At 43.5% G+C, this 24867-nt stretch overlaps 2 protein-coding genes across 3 annotated transcripts in view; both read right to left on the bottom strand.

Annotated features, from left to right (window-relative positions):
- Positions 1 to 2571: 2571 nt before the first annotated feature.
- Positions 2572 to 10996, bottom strand: asb4 (ankyrin repeat and SOCS box containing 4). 2 transcript variants are annotated; one of them, XM_062529525.1, is made up of 5 exons: positions 10635 to 10996; positions 8594 to 8893; positions 4354 to 4844; positions 3698 to 3811; positions 2572 to 3181 (listed from the first exon to the last, which is right to left on the bottom strand). In XM_062529525.1, the coding sequence occupies exons 1-5, from the start codon at positions 10876 to 10878 to the stop codon at positions 2993 to 2995; spliced, it is 1338 nt and encodes a 445-aa protein (XP_062385509.1). In that variant the 5' UTR covers positions 10879 to 10996; the 3' UTR covers positions 2572 to 2992. The 2 variants fall into 2 exon arrangements, with proteins under 2 accessions (XP_062385509.1, XP_062385508.1); XM_062529524.1 differs by lacking the exons at positions 8594 to 8893; positions 10635 to 10996 and adding exons at positions 5329 to 5628; positions 6349 to 6563.
- A 1048-nt stretch (positions 10997 to 12044) lies between these two features.
- ppp1r9a (protein phosphatase 1, regulatory subunit 9A) overlaps positions 12045 to 24867 on the bottom strand; it is a 53491-nt gene continuing 40668 nt past the window's right edge. The window contains exons 13-19 of the mRNA XM_062530142.1: positions 24442 to 24589; positions 23365 to 23419; positions 23195 to 23227; positions 21406 to 21442; positions 18681 to 18800; positions 16636 to 16818; positions 12045 to 15669 (exon numbers count right to left, since the gene is read on the bottom strand). Coding sequence (XP_062386126.1) covers positions 15460 to 15669; positions 16636 to 16818; positions 18681 to 18800; positions 21406 to 21442; positions 23195 to 23227; positions 23365 to 23419; positions 24442 to 24589 — 786 coding nt within the window. The 3' untranslated portion in view covers positions 12045 to 15459. The remainder of the gene's footprint in view (positions 15670 to 16635; positions 16819 to 18680; positions 18801 to 21405; positions 21443 to 23194; positions 23228 to 23364; positions 23420 to 24441; positions 24590 to 24867) is intronic.

Genomic DNA, 24867 nt, shown 5'->3' with positions numbered 1-24867 from the left:
CTGTGTGGCTCGGGAGAATCATGGCTTCCAGATGAGATCGGTGGCGGTTGAGAAGACAGCCTGAAGGCCTTATCCCTTATCCCCCCCCCCATTACAGTCCACTTATGGGACCACATGAGCTGCAGAGTCAGTGTGTGTTGGTCTGCATCACATTAAGAGGCAATTAGACAACACACTAAAATGTTTTGATCATATTTTGCTCATACAATAACCTACATACTGTATCATATTAAATATTTTTATTATGGTGTACTATTTTTAGTTCGACACTGACAGTTCATACCTCAAGCATCATCTATTTTTCATTTTGCTGCAACCAGGGATGGACAATATCGCTAATACAAGTATGTACAGTAACATGATGAAGTTGCCCTTTTCGTCAGTGTTTAGCATACTGAGGGTGCTCAGTGCTAAGGGGGTACCCAGTTTGCCTAAAATGTGGTAATGCCTACCTTCGAGAACAATGTTATATGACATAACAGACGTTCTGGCAATATCAAAGATGAGGCTGTTATTTTAAAGTAAAAGAACTACATAATCGTGTAACATGATTATTTTGTTTTAAGATACATTCAAATTATGTAGTAGTATTTTGTAATTCACATTATGGTCATCATGGTTATTTAAATTATTCATGAAGATAATATCTAAATAGTTCCAGGTGCTTGATTTATTTTAGTTCAGAAAAGAGTTACTACTTTTTTGGTTTATGTGAACGTATGAAATGCCATTATAACAAACTGAATCACTATGGAGCATTTGTTGTGTTCCACACACCTACACCACTTAACTTAAATATAACGGCATGCTGACTTAGATATGAGATCTCACAAAGTTAAGTGCTTGTCAGCTTTCCTGGGTGTGTAATCAATCATATTGCACTTGTAGGCTTCCACCAAATGAAGAGTTGGCTCTGACTTTGGCAATTTCATCAAGATCCCACCCAAGGTCAACTCTGTCCAAATTATAATGTGGCCATGCTCTGCTGATGTTGTTGGGTGGATGGGTTGGGCTTATGGGGTTTGGACTGGCTACATAGTCATTCATAAGTTTGAAAGTACAGTGCAAGTATTGTTTGTTTGGTAGGCTATTGTTTGTTAGACATGTATTGATTTCTCATCCTGTAAATCCAAGACCAACTTGCCAAAACAGCTGTAAAACAGCTCCATAGGTGCCTCTCATGTTAAGTTTATACGTCCTCCCTCGCTCCTCGGGCCTCGATCCTCACTGATCTACATAAAGAATGATGGGGCGGCAACAACGATAGTCTCCTTCGTCTATCTTTCTTTATGTAGATCAGTGAGGATCGAGGCCCGAGGAGCGAGGGAGGACGTATAAACTTTACATGAGAGGCACCCTATGTGAATCTTAGCCTAACACTAAGCTGGCTACTTAAAAGGCAAGCAGACGTATATTCAGCTATTGTATGAACAAGTTTTTCTTTGATTTTTTGCAGTGTGTTCAAGCCTGGGACACAGACCTACTTAGTCCATACATCCTGGATGGCTGGCGTGGTCAGTGTGGATGATACTTGTGTTTATTTGTCCTCCTAAAAGTGGCAAAATGTTGCAGCTTTAATTGTAGGCCTACTTTAGGCATTACGAAAGAGCACGATTTGGCCTTTGAGGAAAGCTGGCATCATTGCTGTTGCCACTTGACAATCCGGGTCAGGTGCTTAAGGCATTACTTTAATTAAGACGACAAAGCCTCACAGCACGCTATGCTTTCATTGAGAAAGTTCTTGGGAGACCCTAAGCCTATCAGAAACACTCACAAGTTTCAAGTGAGTGACTTTCACCTCTTCATATTATCTGTAATTTAAGATACATTATGGAGCAATTATTGTTGCTGAATCACAAAAACACAAAGAGCATGCAGCCACTCATTCTCTGGCATAATTTCAAGCACCTATATTTTGGGACTTCTGAGAGAGAAAGAGTGAAAGACAGAATGAATGAATGAAAGAAAGAGAGAAAGAAGAAAGAGGCTTCCATTTGCTTTGTGTGGAGTCCCCATTATGCAAAGTTAAAATGGCGCTACCTTCCACCTCCAGGAAGACGAGATGTGCAGTCAAACCTTTGCAAGTGCACTTTGCCATCTCCTCTGACAAAAAAAGAGAAAAGAACTAATGGCCAAGTCACCTCTATTGAAATGCAGGTCTCTAAAGTGCTGTCATCCTACTGGTATTATCCTCAGCTCCTCTCGTTAAACATTAAAAACTCATTGAGACTCATCATCATCTTAATCATCATCATCGTCATCATCCTCCTCATCATCCTCAAACCCTAACTTGATAGCACCCCGTATTGGCATATACATTTGCCTGCATATCCATGTGCCAGTAGTATTGTTATAGTAGTCAGGAGTTTGGGGACTACTGGGGACTTAGTGGAATAACACTGGAAGGTACTGTAGAAAGCCATGATATCATAAGGTCTATAAATAGGTTTCCTTTTTTAGATTTGCTTTTTGGGAACTTTTCCAAAGCAATCCGCTCCAAATTTTGCCTTACACTGGTCAGCATTTTACTTCCTTAAAGCAAAACCAGGAGCTCACAATTGCATATTAATTACATTACATTATTTAATATCAATATTTTCTGTTTACTGAGAAAACATTTGACAGAGAGGTATTCGTATGGTTGTGCTTGTGCAACAGCTGAGTGTTTTCACTGCCTAGTCAGCAAGGTAAGCAGACAGAAAATTTACAGAAAAAAAAGAGGAAAAAAAAAACATAACTCTCCATTGCAGGTATGAGTCATCTCCCAATGCTGCTGTGAATAAGAGAGCTGCAGTAGGCTGAAGTTGTTCTGTTTCTTAAATAGCCATTCCATTACTCCTCAGAGTTGGAACAGGTCCAGAAACGTTCACATGAGGACACCTCAGAATGAGGCCTGCTCAGAGTCAGAGGTTCACGCCATAGTAGACTCCTCGTACAGACATGGCGGCACGGAAACAAACGTTATTTTAACCCTCTCTGTAACAGCTCCGCGTCAGTATATGATTCCCACCGGCTCCAGGAGAATGTAGCGTGCCATGGAGGGGGGGATGGGGAGCTCGTGGACGCCCCTGTGGCAGTGCTGCCGCAGGTGAGTGCGGATGGCACAGCGGGCCAGGTGCGTCAGAGTGCGCGGAGTGTTGCAGCACACCGAGAACATGGAGTCATAGAACTCTTGGTGTTGCTGTCATGGAGAAAATCAAAACACATCTACAGTACAGGAAGAGAACTGTATGTACAACGCTGCAGGCATGCTGTGTTTAGGCACATTATAGTGTGGGTGGAACGTCCAGCATTATGTTTGACAACAGCCTTCAAACTCTAATAGTAAACACTCACCCTATTTACCCTGATTAAAACTATGGGGACACTAAAATGTTGGGCTATGAGCAAAATGAACTAAATTGAATTGAATAACTTCAAATGAATTAGCTAATTACAGTATATCATGACCAAGTTTCTAGGTGCAAACAAAGGAGGGTAGTGTGCAAACCACATGATAAGTTCAGTTCATGCTTGGGACACTTGTGTGTTAATCAACCCCAAAAATAGGACCTTGAGATATTGATGTGTTTTACACAGGGTCGAAGAGAACAGACTAGATTTCATCTGGAAAGTTAAGACTATGTCAAGGCTACTGGCTACAACACCACAAGGCGTGGACAGGACCTGTACAAATGACATACAGTATGATACCTACCTGATAGGATTCCTCAGCGATAGACGTCCTCCACTTACTGGTGGCTTTGATGTGTTCATAGGAGTTCACCATGACCTCTACTGCTCTGGGGGAATCATGGCAGGCCTGCAGAACCTACTTAAGGAACAGGAACCAAACACAGTGTATGTCAAACTGCTACCATCTACTGCACACAAAAAATAGCATCAAAAATAATCTCCATGCAATGTGGCTGTGCATTTACATAAACCTGCACCAAGAGACATGGTGTTTCGATGAGGGTGATGCCTACAGTATGTTACTTGACTGGAGGATGTCCTCTTGGCCTGCAGGTCTTTTCAAGAAATGACCGCAACATGTGGTGTTGTGTGTGTACAGTATAAAGTACTTTCAATGACATTAGGCAACATTACCAGACCATGAGAGTAACTACCTTCACATACAATAGGGGAATATTACTCCTCTGATTAAACTGGCATTTAGTGTTTGTTTAAGCTTATTCATCTACGCTGTACACTGTACACCATAGCACACACCCATATTTCTGTCTTGCTTTCTTCACACAAACCACAACATGTCAAGATCTTGGGAGGTGGTGTGTTGTACACCTGGCAGGAATCCACATCTTTACTAGAGAGGACATGTAATGTAAGACAGGATGACTGACGCGTGTTTACCTTGTGGAACTGAGGCGGGTAGACACGGGCGCCGCCGTGGTTAAGCAACAGCTGAAAGCAGAGCTCAGGGATGCAGCCCGGCCGCACCTGGGTGACCTTGATCACGTACTGGATAGGCGCGCAGCCATTGATGTCCATAGCCCTGGCGTCAGCGCCAGCAGTTAGCAACATCTCCATCAGCGTGTGGTCGCTGTTCCAGGCTGCCTTGTGCAGCGCAGTTTTGTTGTCTTCCTCAATTGAGTTCGGGTTGGCCCCGTTGTCGAGCAGGATGCGGCATACTAGGTGATGGTCAGGGCTGAAGATCTGCTTGCGCGGACAGAAGGCCCAGTAAGCCGCAATGATGAGTGGCGTCTCCAAACGACAGTTGCTCGTGTTAACCTTTGCACCATGCGCCAGGTACAACGCAGTTAGCTCGGGAACGCCATAGCGAGCCGCTGTGTGAAGTGGTGTGTCGTCATCAATGTTTTGACCGGTCAAATTCACATCGGCACCTGTTGACAGGGATGGTATGGGCTGTTGAGGTCTTGGTGTTGTATAAAGATTGTGTGCGCAATCAGTGATACCGTTGACCAAACCATAGCTGCTGTTGTTTCTTTCAATTGTTTGTCAGTGTTGCGTTTCTCTGCATTGAAAGTCATATTGTGTAAGTTTTATTTTATATAACCTGTGATACATGGATATTGTTTTATTATTATTATTATTATTCCCACCCTCCTAACATAACTGTTTGACATTAAATTTTTTATTATTCTATTATTACTATTTTTTAGCAATCATTCTCTGGTCTATTTGGGATCTTCCTAGTCCTTAAACTACGTTATAATGTATTCTGATGTCTTAAGACTTACAGGTTCATCTGTAGTTTGTAGCAAAGAGATTTTAATTATGTCTCCCCATTGCCGTTGCCATTTTTGAGATAAATATACTTCTAACTTCATCCCCATATGTGTGTCTGTCTGCATTTGACCTCCATACCGTTGAGAATGAGGTGGTTAGCGCAGTCCACCGACTCCTTGGTGATGCAGTAGTGCAAAACTGTATGGCCGCTGTGCGACAGCCGATTAATACGGGCGCCGTATTCCAACAGTAGGGCCACGCAGTCGACGTGCGAGGCCGCGCAGGCCACATGCAACGGCGTCTTGCCGTTGGGCATGAGGTTGATGGCGGCTCCACTCTCCAACAGAACGTGCGCGCACTCCAGGGAGTTGTACATCATGCACACGTGGATACCCATCGCCCACGAACACTCCAACTTGTAGTCAGGCAACCAGTAGCCTGCACATTAGGGCACATTACAGTACAGGGTCAATCTGAGATTGTCAAGAGTCTGGTTGGGATCAAGGCTCTCTCCTTTGATGGAATTTAGGTCACACCTGCACATCACACCTGCTGTTTAACTAGGCCTACATTTTGAAGTACACTGTTCCATAAAAAGTAGGTTAATGATGAAGGTAAAACCACAATGATACCCATACATTCAACTACTTTAAAACATGGCTAACATAAGGTTAGAGGACACCAGTGTACCGCTGTTACACACTGTTTTAAGTGAGTTTTACTGTGTAATGAAATAGTGACACATATAACCAGAGTGATAAAATATGAAGCTTTGTCAGATCTGTTGCACTGTAACAAACAGGACTTAACAAGAAATATGTGATTGTTTGACTTGACCTGTCAAAATAGCACGTGTAGAGGGGAAGCAGCTGCTCTGTGCCTGGTCTGACACCACCACTCCAGGAGGGACTCCTGTGAATCTGGCTCCCCTCAGTGGCTGACTACAGTACTGCACAAAGCCTCCAGTAGAACAGCATGCTATTTATATGCATAGGGCATAGGCACACCAAGCCAGAGCTTTGAGACATTGGAAACCTCATGCAAAACGTTTAATAATTCCCTCAGAATGTGCACCTGTTTCATTGGTATGATTTGAATAAGGGCGTCGAGTGGCTTTAACAGTGTCAGCTCAGTCCAAACCCTGCTGGCAAATGTTACCTTGCTTGTAGGAGGCCAGAACCATGTTGTTGTCCTCCACTTCTAACACAGTGTCTATGTCTATGCTGGTGGTGTCGAGGATTGTCTTGACCTCTTCAGCGTCGTCTTCCTGCAGAGCTCGCACGAAGTCGGCCTTCAGCTGCTGGATGGCCTCCTTCTTGGTCGCCCCTAACACCTCCATGGACACTCGTTTGGGGACGGGCCCTCTGCTCACCGCGTCATCATTGGAGAAAATAAGTCCCATTGCATGACGGACGAGTAATGATGTCAGACACAGACACACACGCTGTCTGTCTCACACACACATTCTCTAATGCGCTACACGCCCTCCGAGTGAGTTTCCCAGAGCCTTGAACACGTGAAGGGTGGTTAGGAAAGTAACATTCATCCGAGGGTAAAATTAGGGTAGTTATTTATAGACAAGGGGGTGGGATGCACAGGCGCTGCAGTCATGTGACTTTCCACACTTATTGCCCCCCCGTGCATAAACCAAGCCAAGTGATCTACTATATCTAAGTGTGATAGGGCAAGACCAAATTGACCTAATTGGGGGGGTGGGGCACCAATTATGTCCATCGGGTGTTTAGGTTCCTGACACTGCTGCTTTTAAAGGGCATGCGTGTTGGTGAATGGAGGGGACATGGACTGCAGCACACGTTAGTGGCAGACGTGTAGTCAGGCTGGCTTTTGGGGAATTCGTTAAGAGCCTCAATAGTGGAAACTGGACTTGGTGATTTGTCTCACCTTCCCGTGCTGAAGGTAAGTATCTTGGAGGAGTAAGAGAGACGTGAGTGTGTATACTGTAGATGGATTTAGTGCTAAGCACAACTGTTTTGTTGTGTTTAGGGTGTTCCATGGGAGAATCATAACTTCCGAGTGTGGTCTCAAAACACGGCACCACAGGTTTGTTGTGGAGACAAGCGGGTAGGTAATACTGTTGGGTGTCCATGTCTCTTGTTAGCAGGAAGTTTGTCGGCTGCTGCTTTGCTGCTTATAGGCTACTTCGCCAGTCTACTTGTTGCCGGCCAGAAACTGGGGGCTGGTCTTTCCTGCTGCTTGCTAACCTACCGGCTGGCATGATAATTGGTCTCGGCTGCGTCTCTCAACTGGTCTGCTGCTATCTGTACTGTTCTTCGTAGGCTTCTCATTACTCCGCTGACGCAACTTATTCAGCTTCAACCATTTAACGTAGAAACTTCATTCAAACACTGCTACGTAGGTCTTACTTAGGACACCTGTGGAATGTATTTTTCAACTTTGTAACTTTTATACTTTTTAAACTATTATATTAGTTAAAAACTATTAACATTTCCCCCATAGACTTAACATTGGGGTGATGGCATCATAATAGAGGCTGTTAAGCAATTAGAATCCTATGCCAGGTGGCCAGGCTCCCTGGACCAACTGTCAGTTTCTCAGGTTTTAAGCATACAGTCTCTCTCTGAAGACTACATATCCTGTTAAACTGTTTCCTGTGTCCACAACTGTTTCAAAATAAAGGTCCTCACTGCAATAATACACTATTAAATCATTTAACCATTGAAACTACTCAACTATTTAACTGTTCAACCATTTCAACTGTCAGTTATCATCAACTATGCCTCCAGTCAACTATATGAAACCTCCACGTACCTAGCAACCAACATAGCAACCATTAAAATTAAGCATTTATGACAGTTTCCATTGCAACAAACATGATGATACTAGAGCAGACCGTCTCGTCTTGCAGTCTTTACAGTTGCCCGACATGCTTTTGCACATCAGAGTGGGCGGCCTGGCTCCACATACCAGGCACACATACTTCCCACTGAGTCATAGGAACTATTCTATCGGGGTAAACATCAACAATAAACAAGCACAAATAGTAATAATAAAATAATACAAATAATTGTGTAAACTATTGTGACATTTTATGTCAAACAGTTATGTTAGGAGGGTGGGAATAATAATAAAAAACAATATCCATGTATCACAGGTTATATAAAACTAGAACTGTGCATGTCCGAGGACCTGGGCTTGCAATCAATTTGATCAAAAGCGATCAATTCTCTGGTTTATTTGGGATCTTCCTAGTCCTTAAACTACGTTATAATGTATTCTGATGTCTTACAGGTTCATCTGTAGTTTGTAGTAAAGAGATTTTAATTATGTCCCTCCATTGTCATTGGCCTACCATTTCAGATAATTGTAGCCTACTTCTAACGTTATCCCTATATGTGTGTCTGTCTGCATTTGACTTCCATACCGTTGAGAATGAGGTGCCTAGCACAGTCCACCGACTCCTTGGTGATGCAGTAGTGCAAAACTGTATGGCCGCTGAGCGACAGCCGATTAATACGGGCGCCGTATTCCAACAGTAGGGCCACGCAGTCGACGTGCGAGGCCGCGCAGGCCACATGCAGCGGCGTCTTGCCGTTGGGCATGAGGTTGATGGCGGCTCCACTCTCCAACAGAACGTGCGCGCACTCCAGGGAGTTGTACATCATGCACACGTGGATACCCATCGCCCACGAGCACTCCAACTTGTAGTCAGGCAACCAGTTGCCTAGGGCATATTACAGGGTCAATCTGAGATTGTCAAGTGTCTGGTTGGGATCAAGGTTTTTTCCTTTGATGGGATTTAAGTCACACCTGCACATCACACCTGCTGTGTAACTAGGCCTACATTGTGAAGTACACTGTTCCATAATAAGTAATGATGAAGGTAAAGCCACAATACCCATATTTTCAACTACTATAAAACATGGCTAACATAAGGTTAGAGGACACCAGTGTGCCGCTGTTACACACTGTTTTAAGTGAGTTATACTGTGTAATGAAATAGTGACACTATAACCAGAGTGATAAAATATGAAGCTTTGTCAGATCTGTTGCACTGTAACAAACAGGACTTAAAGGAGCATTTCACCCATTTGCATGATGCTATTTATTGTTAGAAACCCAGTCATATTTTTGAATGGTCGTGCATCATTCCCTCATTTTCCCCTGAGATGGGAGAAAAAAACCGAAAATGTACTTTTAGGTCATCATGTGAATAAAAGCCAACAACTCCCAGAATTCCCTGCCTTTCACTGCCTTACCATGTCATCCACCAGGAAGTAGACAAGTACACAGAAGGACCTATGAGAAGGACTCATTAAGGTAACATTTTGGCATTAATAACGATTCTAAAATTAAAATGATCATTGCTTTATGTTGCACTCAATCTTGTGGCCATATATCAATGTTGCTGGTCTTGAAAAGGAATTAGCGAAAAAAACCTGAAAAAAACTAAACGTTAATTTTACATATTTCCATGTCAAATGTCCCGCAAATTGACAGCATAGAATACCCGACCTTTAACAAGTATTAATATCGCTAATACTATTTGTGCAACAACTTGTGAATAACATTGGGATAACTGACCTTGTGAGAGCTAGTCCATTCTAGTTTGAGCCAGCCCAGGCAAAGCCTCCTAATTGACAGCCAGTGACCCTAATCGACGTTCAGGCTTGCTGCAGGCCTTGATGGAGGCCTTGATGTTCTGTGCTGTATTACAGCTCGTACAGGTAATCTCGTGCATCAAATTCACATACCAGATCTTCAGAATCCCCATTTGCCATATCAGTTTCATTATCAGCATTCAATGAATTAGTATTTAATATTAAATCATAGTTACTTATCAGCTTTCTCCACAGACCGGGAGCCTATAGTTTCCAAGAAAGATGGCGGCTATATATTTTAGTTTCTGCAAGTGAAGTCGCACCGCTAGCGCCCCCTCTTGGAAAAATGAGGAAAGCGTTTGTAGTTTCACCTACTCGACAAAGATATAGGCGATGGCGATTTTTACATCATTGAAAGCAGGAAGTCCAACATTGAAAACCGTATTTCTCCCGTCTCAAGGCAAACTGAGGGAATGATGCACGGCCATTCAAAAACATGACTGGTTTTCTAAAGATACAAAGCTTAATGCTAATCGGTGAAGTGTGCCCTTTAACAAGAAATATGTGATTGTTTGACTTGAGCTGTCAATAGCACATGTAGAGGGGAAACAGCTGTTCTGTGCCTGGTCTGACACACTCTGGCTCCCCTCGGTGGCTGACTACAGCACAGAGCCTCCAGTAGAACAGTGTGCTATTTATATGCATAAGCACACCAAGCCAGAGCTTTGAGACATTGGAAACCTCATGCAAAACGTTTAATAATTCCCTCAGAATGTGCACCTGTTTCATTGGTATGATTTGAATAAGGGCGTTGAGTGGCTTTAACAGGATCATCTCAGTCCAAACCCTGCTGGCAAATGTTACCTTGCTTGTAGGAGGCCAGGACCATGTTGTTGTCCTCCACTTCTAACACAGTGTCTATGTCTATGCTGGTGGTGTCGAGGATCGTCTTGACCTCTTCAGCGTCGTCTTCCTGCAGAGCTCGCAGGAAGTCGGCCTTCAGCTGCTGGACGGCCTCCTTCTTGGACGCCCTTAACACCTCCATGGACACTCGTTTGGGGACGGGCCCTCTGCTCACCGCGTCATCATTGGAGAAAATAAGTCCCATTGCATGACGGACCGTGACGGACGCTGGGTAATGATGTCAGACACACACACACACATATACAGACACACACACACACACACACACTGTCTGTCTGTCTCACACACACACATTCACTAATGCGCTACACGCCCTCCGACTGAGTTTCTCAGAGCCTTGAACACATGAAGGGTGGTTAGGAAAGTAACATTCACCCGAGGGTAAAATTAGGGTAGTTATTTATAGACAAGGGGGTGGGGTGCAGTCATGTGACTTACCACATACACTCATTGCCCCCCCCCCCCCCCATGCAAGCCAAGTGTTCTACTATATGTAAGCATATGCCTCCAGTCACATGGAGGGAAGACGATAGTGCCCACCCCAGATTCGTAGTAGGTTGTTCTGTAAACACGAATGTGGGTCACGGATGCTTGTCAGCAGCTCATACAGTATTTAACCTGCCGCCCGCCCTTGTGCTTCAGTGTCCTGTTGGGAACACAGTCTAAACGCTTTGGTCTTTGGTCTAACCACTTGAGAAAGGGCAATATTACATAGCTGAATTATTTGTCATCATGTACAGTACATCAAAAGTACCTTACACACACACACACACACATACTTGAAAAGGCTTTGTAGTTTAGAGCATAGACTGATCAAAACTGTGCAGTGTGTGTACAGTATGTATTCTGAGAGCAAAGACTACAGTAATTTCCCGAATATAAGCCACATTGTGTAAAAGCCGCAGGTCAGTGTTTTATGCAAGTTAAAAGGAACAAAACCATATTAACACCATATTAACTGGCCCCATGTATTAACCTCATAGCTGAGGAAATTTTGCTAAATCAATGTATAAGCCTCGGCTAATAGTCGGGAAATTACGGTAATCAAAACTGTGCAGTGTGTATGTATGTATGTAGTTTCTGAGAGTTTATGCAGTGTGTATGTATGTATGTAGTTTCTGAGTGTTTGTCCAGTGTGTATGTATGTAGTTTCTGAGTGTTTATGCAGTGTGTATGTATGTATGTAGTTGTGTGTATGTACTGTATGTAGTTCTGAGTGTTTGTGCAGTGTGTATGTATGTAGTTTCTTGCACAGTTGGTCAAAGCACAAAAAAAACACAGATTCAAGTCTTTGTTTCTGGAATGAAGTTTCATTGTATTTCTTTGACTGCAATGTCATCTGGAGGAGGTGTATATACACAGCAACATAAGGCAGCGGCCTCCCATGGGAGCTCCGCCTCACGTTCACAAAACAGAAAAATGAGGGAGGGGGCTGGGGGGGATGGGGGGGGACTGGACTTGGCTCTGGAGTACAGCCAGGGCAAACATGGCACCCGGGATTCCTTCATGCAGGTGAGACAATAACGGAAAAAATCGTACTGTTCAGCAGACCGTCTCGTCTGGCAGTCTTTACAGTTGCACGACATGCTTTAGGTACGCATCAGAGCGCGCGGCCTGGCTCCAAATACTTCCCACTGAGTCATAGGAACTACTCCATCGGGGTAAACAACAATGATAAACAAGCAAAAATCAAAATGGAAAGAAATAAGAGAGAGAAAAAAAAAGATAAACAATCAGACGACAGCATCAGGTACAATTTTTGTGTGTGTGACAGATACAGTAGCTGCCATTCTGATGCCTTCGTAATGTAAGAGAATGCAAAAAAGAGAAACTGTAAAATAAAAGACAAATATGCCTACTGCTTTGTACAGTATTGTAGATCTCTGCAACATGGTCAGAAACTGACCCTCATTCAAAACCCTGCTCAGTACCATTGATTATCCCCACGACTAGAAACATTCTTGGACAACACCAGCAACCCTTCAGCCCAATTTTTTATCTCACCACTTCGTATACAGAAACATACACGCACACATACTCACACATCTCAGGTATGCAGTAGAAAAAAACACAACTGGCTTTTACAGGATAGGGACAGTATTGCTGTAAACTTCATGGAGTAGAAAAAGACTGGAGGAATTCCAGGGTTAATACTCTACTAGTGTTCTCTCGGTGATGTAGATAGTGCTAGAGATTAACATGTGTGTTATTAAGTACAGTGAAGGGCTTTCTGGGTCTCTGGGAGTTAGCTTACAGTAAGTAAATTGGAGTCACAGTTTTGAACTAGGGAAAGAGTGCTTTTACTGTCCTTCCCTACTGTAATCACAGATAGCCTTTTTAAATCTCACATTGGGGTTGATGTGAAACCTTTTCATGTTTCATAGCTAATTATCACAATTATATATTATTATGAAAATATCAACAATTAAATCATTTTTTTGGCATAACATTATTATGACAGAAAAATAACATACACTAATAAACTGATTTTTAAAACTTGAGCATAAATCTAACTGAATAAATTACTGACAATAATAAATAATAATTGAGATTTGGGCCTTTTGAGGGACTAGCGTGATCACTTAAGGATCACAATGACACCAATTCTCTGATTAGGTCTGTCTACTATGGATGTAACAAACAGTGAGGTATGGAGAGTCCATACAGTAAACATACTAAATATGAGAAAGGGCTTGACATACAATTTTGAAATGTCTTCTTTGTTACTCAAAAGTGAAGGCTAATATACAAAAAAAGTCTAGAAATATATACCACCAATTTAAAACCTCTGAATCCTTGAATAAAAAGTGAGAACGGATGATTTAATATTAGGCTACTTGAAAAGTAAAAAGGGGGACTGCATTTTACATGTACCCATTATGCATAATACAGTATATTTGAATATATTGTAGTATATGTACACATATTAATAAACTATAGTCTACAATAGATGAACAATGTCAGTTATAGGTCATTCCAGTGTGTAGAATATCTGTAATAAAAAAATCTTGTTGTTTCTTTCTTTGAATGTGTTACTTACTATCTGTATTATTTTAAGTTTGTGTATGTGTATGTATGTATGTGTGTGTGTGTGTGTGTGTGTGTGTGTGTGTGTGTGTGTGTGTGTGTGTGTGTGTGTGTGACTGTCACTGTAGGAGCCTTGCGATGTGAGTGACATGGAAGAAAGCACAACAACGTTGATGGGGAAATAGATTCTTTTCTAAATAAATCTTGTTGAGTCTGTCCAACAAGTGTGTAATTACTATGAGGAGGACTATATACACGTGTTCTGTAAGTAGTAAGTGCACGTTTGTGGACTGCTCTGTATGGGTAAGACATTAGGAGCAACCTATGAGCGCGTTCTCACGCTCTGAGGGACATGGCTAGGTTCAAGTAAAATCTCTACAGTAGATTCTTTTTTTCTTCTTTTTTTAAAAAAAGGCAGCACTTGGGTCTAATAGAGTTCGAGAGACATGTCAGGGACAATGGTAGGTAGGCAGGTAGCAATGAAGTTGAAGCAGCACAGGTCATTCATGGAAGATTTTTGTTTTTCTTATATTTTCTTTTTGTTCTTAAAGTTCTGTATTTCACATACTGAAGTCCAGCTTGGTGCATCCAGATATTCCTTAGCAGTGGAACTTGGAACAGTGGAGCTACAGTGTAGCTGCATTTAGCAGAGGTTGTTCACATCATCTTTACATCAAGCTCAGTTGTTTTCTATGGAGAACGAGGCAGAAAGACCCTCCAACACTTGCGAGATGAATCATCTTTTTGGCCCCTTAAGTGCACCTTCGACATTCAGATGCCCTTGCAAGACCAGTACTTAGTCGAGCTGACTTTATCAAGTGTGACAAGGTCTCCAGTTCGATTCAGTGAAGCAGCAAAATCAGCCTCCACCTCAGACGCACTAAATCACCGTTAGATGAATGGCTTCTATCGATAGACGCACAATGTGGTCCACTGGTTTACTAATAGGCTACTAAAACCTTTGCGTGCTCTGTACAAAAACTTCATTAAGGACTTCAGAAAACCATTGGTCAGCACAAGATGTATACCTGTGTTACAGTAGAAAATGGCACGTTAGACATTATTTATACATATTGTATACAGTATATATTACTTTTTTTCTGTATATGTACACAGTCAGTATGTCTAAAAGGTGCTTGAGATGAATCTAATAGACAACTGGTACAGGTAGATTTCAACCTGATATGATGAATGGAGATGAAGTTGTTGTTGTTTTTTTACGGGTGCCCTAAGTACAAATAAATAGACATTAATTTAAAAAGCAAAATAAATTAGACAAATCTTTTTTTTTAACATGGTTGTAATCGCTACATCAGAGGACTGATCAAGGGAGGAAGGAAAAAGGAAAAAAAGAGCATTTTTACTACTGGAAATGTAGTCCTGATTCTGTTTGGTTTCTCATTTAGACAGGTGTCAGCTCGCTAGCAACTACAGTAATCCTGCAATGACCATCTGGCTTTACTACCCAGAAATGGAAGCCCTGTTTAGTGCGTACAAGCACCCCCAAAATCGATGCCTCCAGCCGGGGGGGTGAAGCAAGTTTTCTCACGTGTAGGAAGGGGATATGGAGAAACTGGTCCACTTCATAGGTCTCCATTCCAGTTCAGCTTTCACCCACATGATGACTGTTGGTGGATCAATCTCCCATCAGCCCCCAAAACATGGAAACAGAGCCCTAGTAAAAATCCAATTGCAGGAGTGCGGCATTTCCTCCTCTCGCTGCGTTCCAGGGGGGCCATTAGTCTGTGGCGCCCCCTGGTGGGTCGGATGAGCTCCTGCTGGACTTGCGGGTCTGCTTCTGCAGCTGCTCCTGCTCCTTCTTGCGCAGCTTCTCGCGCTGCTTCTCCATCTTCTCGCGGTTGCGCCGGGCCTTCTCCATCATGGCCTTCAGGTCCTTCAGCTTCTTCTTGATCAGGCCACGGTCAGACGGAGAGTCCACGCCCAGATCCTGTGAGGTTCAAACACACAGACACAAGCACATTAGCATTACCAAAGCAGTCACATTCAGACATATGACATCCACAGATGCGTCATACACACACACACACACACACACACACACACACACACACACACACACACACACACACACACACACACACACACACACACACACACTCACACACGTTCAAGATAAGATCTTAAGTTAAGTTTTAAGTTTTCCATGGAAGCAGAGCCAGGGAATCAGCAAACAAGGACTCATTCAACATATCAAACTAGGGCAGAAGTCTAGCTCAGTATGCAACACCAAATATAGCCACAGCATTTCCATGGTACACTGGGCACATCAGAGGGAACCTGAAGCAAGAGCCAGTAATGAGTCATTCAGTCATTTACAGTAGCTGCCATTCAGCCACACTGGAACTGTGGCGGCCATACAGGCTTTACCAAAGATCCTTCATTACTGACCAGATAGAGCAACATAATGCATCTCTATGGAAGATCCTTAATTACTGACCAGATAGAGCAACATAATGCATCTCTATGGAAGATCCTTAATTACTGACCAGATAGAGCAACACAATGCATCTCTATGGAAGATCCTTAATTACTGACCAGATAGAGCAACATAATGCATCTCTATGGAAGATCCTTAATTACTGACCAGATAGAGCAACATAATGCATCTCTATGGAAGATCCTTAATTACTGACCAGATAGAGCAACACAATGCATCTCTATGGAAGCAAAATTCGAACAGTTCCTGCCTGCTTAAAGAGGCGTGTCGCAAAGACGTCATAGTGAGACATCGATCTCTGTCAGATTAGCAAGCAGTTCAGTTCGAATGTAACGTCACTTTCTAGGTCTGCTTAAAGGGGGATTTCGCCCCCCCCCCCCCCTTTTGCGAACACAGAACGTGGAAATGGTCGAATGTTTGCGCCTCTCGCTCCGCTTTAACCCTCTCTGGCTTTACCTTCAGGGCAGCACTGTCCAGTTGTAGCAGCTGTTCCCCGTCTACGTTCTTGGCAGTGAATTCTGGGATGTACTTCTCCAGGCCCAGGCCCGTCAGCCAGCGCCCCACCTGCTGGCAGGTCCAGTCGGGGATGATCTGGTTCTGCCAGTGGTGCTGCTTCGGCGGCTGCCCGTCATCGAGAACCTTTCGGTGCGGACGAAGACAGGAAGGAACATCAGGGAATTCCACAAAACGCGTTCAGAGATGGAACTTACAAAGTTGGATTTGACATGAAATGTTGCATATTAATAGACCAAATATTTATGTATTTATGGTACACATTAGTCAATTCTCAATACATGATGTAAAATCCCCATCACCTTGGATTTAAAAAAAAAATTCTATCAGTACTTATAAATACTGTACATAGTTCAGCAGTGTTGTACTGCAGCATCTTGTTCACACAATCTTGAAAAACAATTTAAATGTGAGATTTTTCATTGTTCCATGCTTACCTCAGTATTCCATAGAAATCACTGAACCGAAAATAAATAACTACAGAATAACATCATGAACAATGACCTCTGGCGTCAGCTGTTAGAGGCTGAGGAAGTGTTTTACAGAAGTAAAAAAAAGCCAAGTGCACAACCACCACCGATGAAATCTCACCTCATCATCAATCATGTCCAGACTCTACGCGAGCGGAGTGTGAGAACAGAAATAGGAAAAGGGAAGCTTGTTAGTGATAGCAAAACCAACACACACAGCAAGTTAGGAGAACAAAGAATCAGACAACATGACTCAGGAGGAATCCGAGGGGGCGCCAGGCCGGTGATGCAGTGGGTGCAGGTGTTACTGTAAGTGTGTGGCTGAGAGAAGTGATTGAAAGTGTGACTGTGAGGACAGGACAAAAATATTCCTGACAGGGCTGAACGTGCGAATGATTCAGCTGAGAGATGAGAGAACGAAACGCATGGCGACCGTGATAATCCTTTACCTTGCTGGTGAGGACTATTAGAATAGAGAGATGAACAGATTTACGTGTGAAATGTGTGACTGATGAAACTGGATGTCTGATGAAGGAGTGAAGGGGGACTGAAGTGTGACTAGGGGAGTGAACAGCAAGTGAATGACAACAAATGCAGCGAGTTGTAGCATCTATGTGAGTCACAGATTGACTACAGTACAGTACTTGAGTCTGTGAGTTCATTATAGTGAGTGAAAGGATTAACAGGTGACAGACAGAGGGAGGAATGACATGATCCTTACAGTAATGTCCCGCATATAAGCCGCTGGACAGAGTTTTATGTGAAGTTAAAAGAAACAAAACCATATTAACACCATATTAACTGCCCCCCTGTATTAACCTCATAGCGGAAGAAATTTTTGCTAAATCAATGTATAAGCCGCGGCTAACAGTCAGGAAATTACGGGTACTATAGAATTGGAGTCCCTATGTCTATTTCTGAGGTCCCCACAATTGTCAGACAAATAGGACCAGCATATGAATGTATAAAAGTGTGACTAACTAAATCAGTGGTTCTCACTTTCACTCAACTTTTCCCATCATTCCCACTTTGGAGGTGGGGAATTTTCTAGCCCCACCTGACCCCATCAACTCGGCAAAATGGGAATGTTAAAATCAGGGTTTTTTTCCGCATTTTGGTTCCACATGACATTATCTGTCTCGGTCCGCTGGATCAGATATTATTTTAATTCATATGTCGGTCTGTCTATAGGCACAAAAAAAAGAAAATCATCCTGTTCCTTGCACCGCATCACCTTTGAGAACCACTGAACTACATTAATGAAAGAATAAGTGCATGAATGAATAGGGGGATGGATGGATGAATTAATGAATGGGTGATGGGTGAATGAACAAATTATGAATGAATGAATGAATGAAGGAATGGGTGAATGAATGAATGAACGAATGAACGAATGAACGAATGAATGAATGGCTAAAATGAATAGATGATAGATGGATGGATGGACGGATGGACGGATGGATGGATGGATGGATGGATGGATGGATGGATGGATGAGTATATGGTGCGCCCCCTCACCTCATCTGAGGACAGCACGTGTGTGTGCGAGCGCTCAGAGAACCTGGGCTCCGCCAGCAGCCCACTGACCTCCACTGACCCGCTGCTGCTCCCGCTGAGGTCATCATTCAGCACCGAGCCCTGTGGGAACACAAATAACAACAACAGATAAACAACAAACCTCTCAGTGCATGAGAGCCAGACACGACATCAGAACAAACCCTCAGAGCAGTTATCAGCTTCAATTAGCGAGGGCTGGGCGGCGAATAACTCTGAAATAATGTTTGATGAAAGCTGACAAGCCGTTACTGCAGTAATTAGTTCTTTGATTGATGGTCTGTTTAAAAGTTTACGAAGCTCAAATAATTAAAAGTCCAAAAAAATAAGCAAGCCTTAGTAATCCAGAACAGAAATAGCACTGCACATTTCAGAATTACAAACTAAAAGATTAAGTCAACTGTGATTATCCAATCTAACTGTGTATAATAGATAATACATAGTTGCTGTATTTATGGCTGTGAGGGGTTTAAGTAATTCACACGGTGTGTGCTGACCAGAGTGTAATTTCTTATGCACCTCTCTCCTACCTCTGACAGACCAAATGTGTGTGCTGAGAATATGAAAGTGTGTGTGCAAGGAGAGTTTCAATGGAATAGGGGCACAAAGGGTATGTGTGTGTGTGTGTGTGTGTGTGTGTGTGTGTGTGTGTGTATGTGTGTGTGTGTGTGTGTGTGTGTGTAACAGAGAGAGAGAGTGAGTGTGTGTATGTGTGTGTGTGAGTGTGAGTGTGTGTATGTGCGTGTGTGTGAGTGTGTGTGTGTGTGTGTGTGTGTGTGTGAGTATATACTGTACAAGAACACATCTAAGCGGCGGTTTGCCTTTCAGTGGCCTGATGCGTATGCGTATCTCTGGGGAGCGAAGCGAAGCGAGCTGTACAGTAATGTCTGCCCGGGCACCGTGCCCGCCAAAGACCTGAAGCTGGCGAGACTGGGCCTGCAGGCTGGCCCTACACACACACACACACACACACACACACACTGGCCCTTGTAAACAAGCGCTCTGGCTGCTTAAGGGAGGGGGAAAAAAACAGAGGTGTCAGCATTTGTCATTGTTTGATGTCAGCACGGCTCTGAAATGCCTTTTTCCTCCGAGGATATGAACATAAACCTGCTTGGTTTTCTCACTGTCTACACTCTAGTCATGGCCGTGTGGGTTGGAGTGAATTAGGCGAACGAAAACAACAGAAGTCAAAACAGCAGCCAACAGTTTTTTTGCGCACAGAAATTCAAATGAGCATTTGTTTCTAGCACAATAACCATTCGTTTTGCTTAATGAACAAACAAATTAGTGCATTATTGCAACTAATAAACGCAGAGCTCCATCTGCGGTGTGAAATGCTAATGCGTCACTCAACACAGCACACACACACACACACACACAGACACACACACACACACACACACACACACACACACACACACTACATGCTCGCCCTCTCACTTCCATTTGGGATTCTGTCTTGCGCTCGCCTCTGCCGAGAGAAAGCTCTCATTTTAGTTGATCAAAACGATGATGGAAATCAAGGTCTTCCTCGGCTAATGAAGAGTGGATATGCGCTGCCAAACACCAGAGAGAAGCTACTCTGCCACTCTTAGTAAAGCCTAATGACTGAGACTTATTAGGAAATCCATCTGGGTCTCACCTGTTATGAGAGAGAGAGAGATGAGAAACTATACTAAATACGTACCATCCATATAGAGATCAAACGACTGAATATACCAGTCTTGATTTGATCCATCTCTGTATTACTGACGCCTCACTGGATTATGTGTGTAAATAAACAAACAGAATCTTTCCAGAGGTTGAAATCCCAGTTGACTGACTGAAGTGCTGATTCAGTGATTTTGTAAGGTGCATGTGCAGTTTGGTGCTGACATTGATTGGCTTGGCCAATGAATAAAACTATTAAAAGAGGAACATGGTGCCAAGGACATATGGGTTCATGAAAGAAAATGTCAGAAGACAGAAGGCATCAGATGAAACTAAACCCTCAGGAACAGCGCTAATATTCAAAATGAGGGCAATCATTAGTATCACTAACACCAGTGTGAATGTCTGAGCTGGTGTCTACAGTATGGCAGCACTGTCTTGATTGAGTATGTTATGTTCAAGAGGACAGTGCATAGACACAGTATGCTTGTATTAAAGCTGACATATCAAACATGAGATTTGCCCACACACTGTATATTGCCTATCATAATTGTGAGAATAAGAAATATGAATGACTTCTTAACCTACTATTGCATGTAGCATCATGTAGGCCTAAGTGTAAATTAGCTATTGAATGTCTGTGTCTGTCTGTCAAGATTTATTCCATGTTATGAGTACACTGAGTAGTTTCATAGTATAGTTTCTGAATTTGAAGTTAAATAATAAGATGCAGTTTATCAAACTATTCTAAAGGAAAAGCATCTCATGGTTTAGTCTGCACATTATGGCTGAATCACACACACACACATGCTTCACACGCTCTCTCTCTGTGTGTGTGTGTGTGTGTGTGTGTGTGTGTGTGTGTGTGTGTGTGCGTGAGAAACAACATGTGCTTAGGGTGGAACTGGGAGGATCCACCTACCTTGCTCTTCAGCTTCTCTCTCTCTCTGTGTGTGTGTGTGTGTGTGTGTGTGTGTGTGTGTGTGTGCGTGAGAACCAACATGTGTTTAGGGTGGAACTGGGAGGATCCTCCTACCTTGTTCTTCAGCTTCTCGGGGCTGTTCTCCACGGAGCTGCGGGGGGATAGAACAGAATGTTCACCGAGGGGGAGACACGGAAATGGAAACTCTTCAACCACAACTCCCAGATGTGCCCAGATGTTTTTAATCAAAGTACAGTAAAAACGCTGCGTACATTTCAATAGCATTTGTGTTAAAGCAGCACAAGGAGATTCCCACTGGGCTCATATTAAAAACCGAAAAAACAACAGAAAACAACAGGATGTCATTAGCAAACAAAAACCCTGCAGGACATTTCCCACCACCAAACTGTCAATAGTATACACACTCATAAAAAATCCGCAGTATGTAAACACTGTCTCCAAATACCAACACTATACGAGCCCGCTGTCTGCCTGCTTTCAGCCGTGAGCATCCAAATCCTCTCTCACTCAAGTCAATCCATTATTTAACCAAGAACCCCAAAGACCCCTCTATGCCCACTGTAATGTTCCTCTTCTTGCTCCCAAAGATGACAGACAACGCTTTCTCTTATAGCCGTAACGTGGCGTGTTTATTCAGCTCATGCATAACGTGCATATCAATCCGATTGCCAGTCTAACTTCCCGGCTTCCTGCCTGCTCTGTTTTCCTATCCCATGACTCCCTGTGTTCTTAAAGGTGTATGCCCCCTAGTGCTGAACATCACACCCACAATGGCCAGCCTTGCATAATGGCGTCCCAGAGGGGGCGTCCCGTCCTCTCTCAGAGGGGTCGGAGGTCGGAGTGGAGAGAGGGGCTGTTCGGCGCACCTGCGTCACTTTGTGTTGTCTGCCGTGTTTGTGTTTGTGTTCGTGTTTGTGTGTTTGTGGTCTGGTCTGGTTCGGTCAGCAGCTGCTCTCTCCCTTGCAGTCCTGTCTATTTGTGTCCTTGTGTGACTGACTGACTGTTAGCGCGGTGGGCGTTTCGGTGTCTGCCTTGCAGCCAGCCATCCATCTGGCCAGAGAGAGAGACAGAGAGAGAGAGAGAGAGAGAGAGAGAGAGAGAGAGAGAGAAAGAGAGAGACAGACAGAGAAAGAGAGAGAGAGAAAGAGAGAGAGAGAGACAGACAGACAGAGAGAGAGAGAGCGAGAGAGAGAGAGAGAGAGAAGAGAGAGAGAGAGAGAGAGAGAGAGAGAGAGAGAGAGAGAGAGAGAGAGATTGGGCTCTGTCCTCTATGCTCCATTAGCTCTCGTAGTGCAGTGTGACGGAAAACTACAATTTTAAATGTTTTTTTTTTTTTTTTTGAAAACTACATTTTTCTACTGCTGTTGCCGAGCCACCGCTTTCCTGAGCTCAAAGGCGAGCTGCGAGAGGGGCTTATTGACAGAAGGCTGCCGCTGCTGCCGGGAGTTCGGCAATCCTGCGACGGCGCCTTTTTCAACGTCGCTCTGAACAAAGCACTGCTTTCCACGGAGGATGATGTTTATTCATGCCCCATCACGCTGCTTGTTTGTGAATGGGGCGAGCGGATTTGGGTGTGGGGCGGGGTGGGGGTAATGTGGTGGTGGGGGGGGGGGGGGGGGGGGTAGCAGTGCTGTGTGTGTGCGGGGATGAAACAGTGAAATGTTTCTGAGGCAATACAATGCAACTCTGCTGAGTCACAATGAATCACTTCGGGCCACATCGCAGGCAGTGCAGGCAGGCCATGCTGGCCCTGTGTTCTGAGCCAGAATCCCACAGCCTCCCTAATAACTACCTGGCCCTCAGTCCCGGTGGTCTGAGAACAATGACAAGATTAGGGGGGCTCGTGACACAAAGCCACCAAAGAAGAACAAACAGATCTCACCTGTCTAGTCCTCTGCTCCCCCGCAGAGAGGACCTTTGGGGATAAAAACACATCAGAAATAAAAAATAAATTAGAGTGGATAAAAATTTGATATTAAATATATTCGAGAAGAATTCAGTCCTCAAACAATACAAGAAACACAATACACAAGGCCACCTTCCTGTTCTCACCTTATGCTAGGTTTGTCCTCTTGACTGAGAGAGGGGCTGGAGACTACAGGGGAACCTACACAAAGTAGACAAGGAGAAAGGAGGAGGAGGAGGAGGAGGAGGAGGAAGAGGAGGACAGTTGACTTCATTATTTCATACAGCACATTTTTAGGATGATGAGCCTGGATGATGCAACCTCGGTGTAATGTTTTCCTCAAGGCTAAATTTACATTTATTTATTTAGCAGATGCTCCTGTCCAAGCTACCTTACAGTATGAATACATGATCAATCTTTAATGAGGATTTGTGCTTCAATGGAAAGGGAACACATGACATTGGTGTTGTTGTGCACACACAGGAACAAAGCTGGAGAGAAATGACAGTTGAATTGAAGTTTTAACAGACTTGACTCTCAGGGTTCACACAAGAGAATTTCCATGACTTTTCCATGATTTTTTCACAAATTTCCATGACCTTATATTTCTCAAAACCTCACATCAACTAGTGCTACATTAATAATAGATATGACGCATGAGATAACGGGATGGTTACTTGGGAATGCTCTCAAAACGTAAAAGTTTGCCAATCGGTTTTGACACAAGTGTGAGACATGACCTGCCCAAATGAGATATGTTTCTGAGTTGAATTGGGTGAAGCAAATTTCCATGACTTTTCCAAAACTTTTGGGATGTTTTTTGTTTTCCAAAACCTTTCCAGGCCTGGAAATTGGCATTTTCAAATTCCATAACTTTTCCAGGTTTTTTAAAAACGTATGAACCCTGACTCTTGAATTTCCCCTTGGGGACCAATAAAGTATCTATCTATCTATCTATCTATCTATCTCAAATAACCCAAATCTTAAGCAACCATGGAAGCCGTGTGCCTGCTTCATAGTCAGCTTAACATACAGTATAAGTCCTGAAGATGAGTGCAGGTCAATATGAAGGGGTATGTGGCCTCCCCCTGATACAAATACAGTACGTACATGTCAATGGATGATGAATGGACTACTTTACTACAGACATACATACTGTAAGTAACCCAGGTGCTGACATGTGTGTTTCTGGTGATGGTTGCATGCTCCTCTGGCAGACTGACCTTCATTGTCCACCGCTCCCTGAAGCCTCTGGTGGAGGGGGGAGGCCTCCACACTTCCTGCGGCTTTGGGGGTTCCGCTCTCCGAGGCGCCCGAGTCTGAAAACGGCGAGCCTGTCCTCAAGGCCGAGGGCACGGAGGACAGCTTGCTCTGCAGAGAACACGGACTCAAGGGAGTTACAAATCAGCGTTGTGTCACAGGGCAAACACTTTCTCTTCTCCTTTTTTTTTGCCATTTTCATCCCTTTAAGCAATTTTTTCAGCCTTTTTGAAAAGTACTGCTGAGTAAGAACAGTGCGGCTTAGAAGGAACAGGGCATTTATTTAAAGAAAGGCAGATTTTTCCCAGCAATTAGCTCCTTGAAGATACAGAATAAGCTTTGAGACCAGTTGAGATTACACTGGGGCCATGGGGTGCCAGCATAGCCAT

This window comes from Sardina pilchardus, chromosome 24 (genome assembly GCF_963854185.1).
Source record: "Sardina pilchardus chromosome 24, fSarPil1.1, whole genome shotgun sequence".
NCBI lineage: Eukaryota > Metazoa > Chordata > Actinopteri > Clupeiformes > Clupeidae > Sardina > Sardina pilchardus.
Note: the sequence above shows the minus strand (reverse complement) of the source record. Positions and strands in the feature narration are given on the sequence as shown.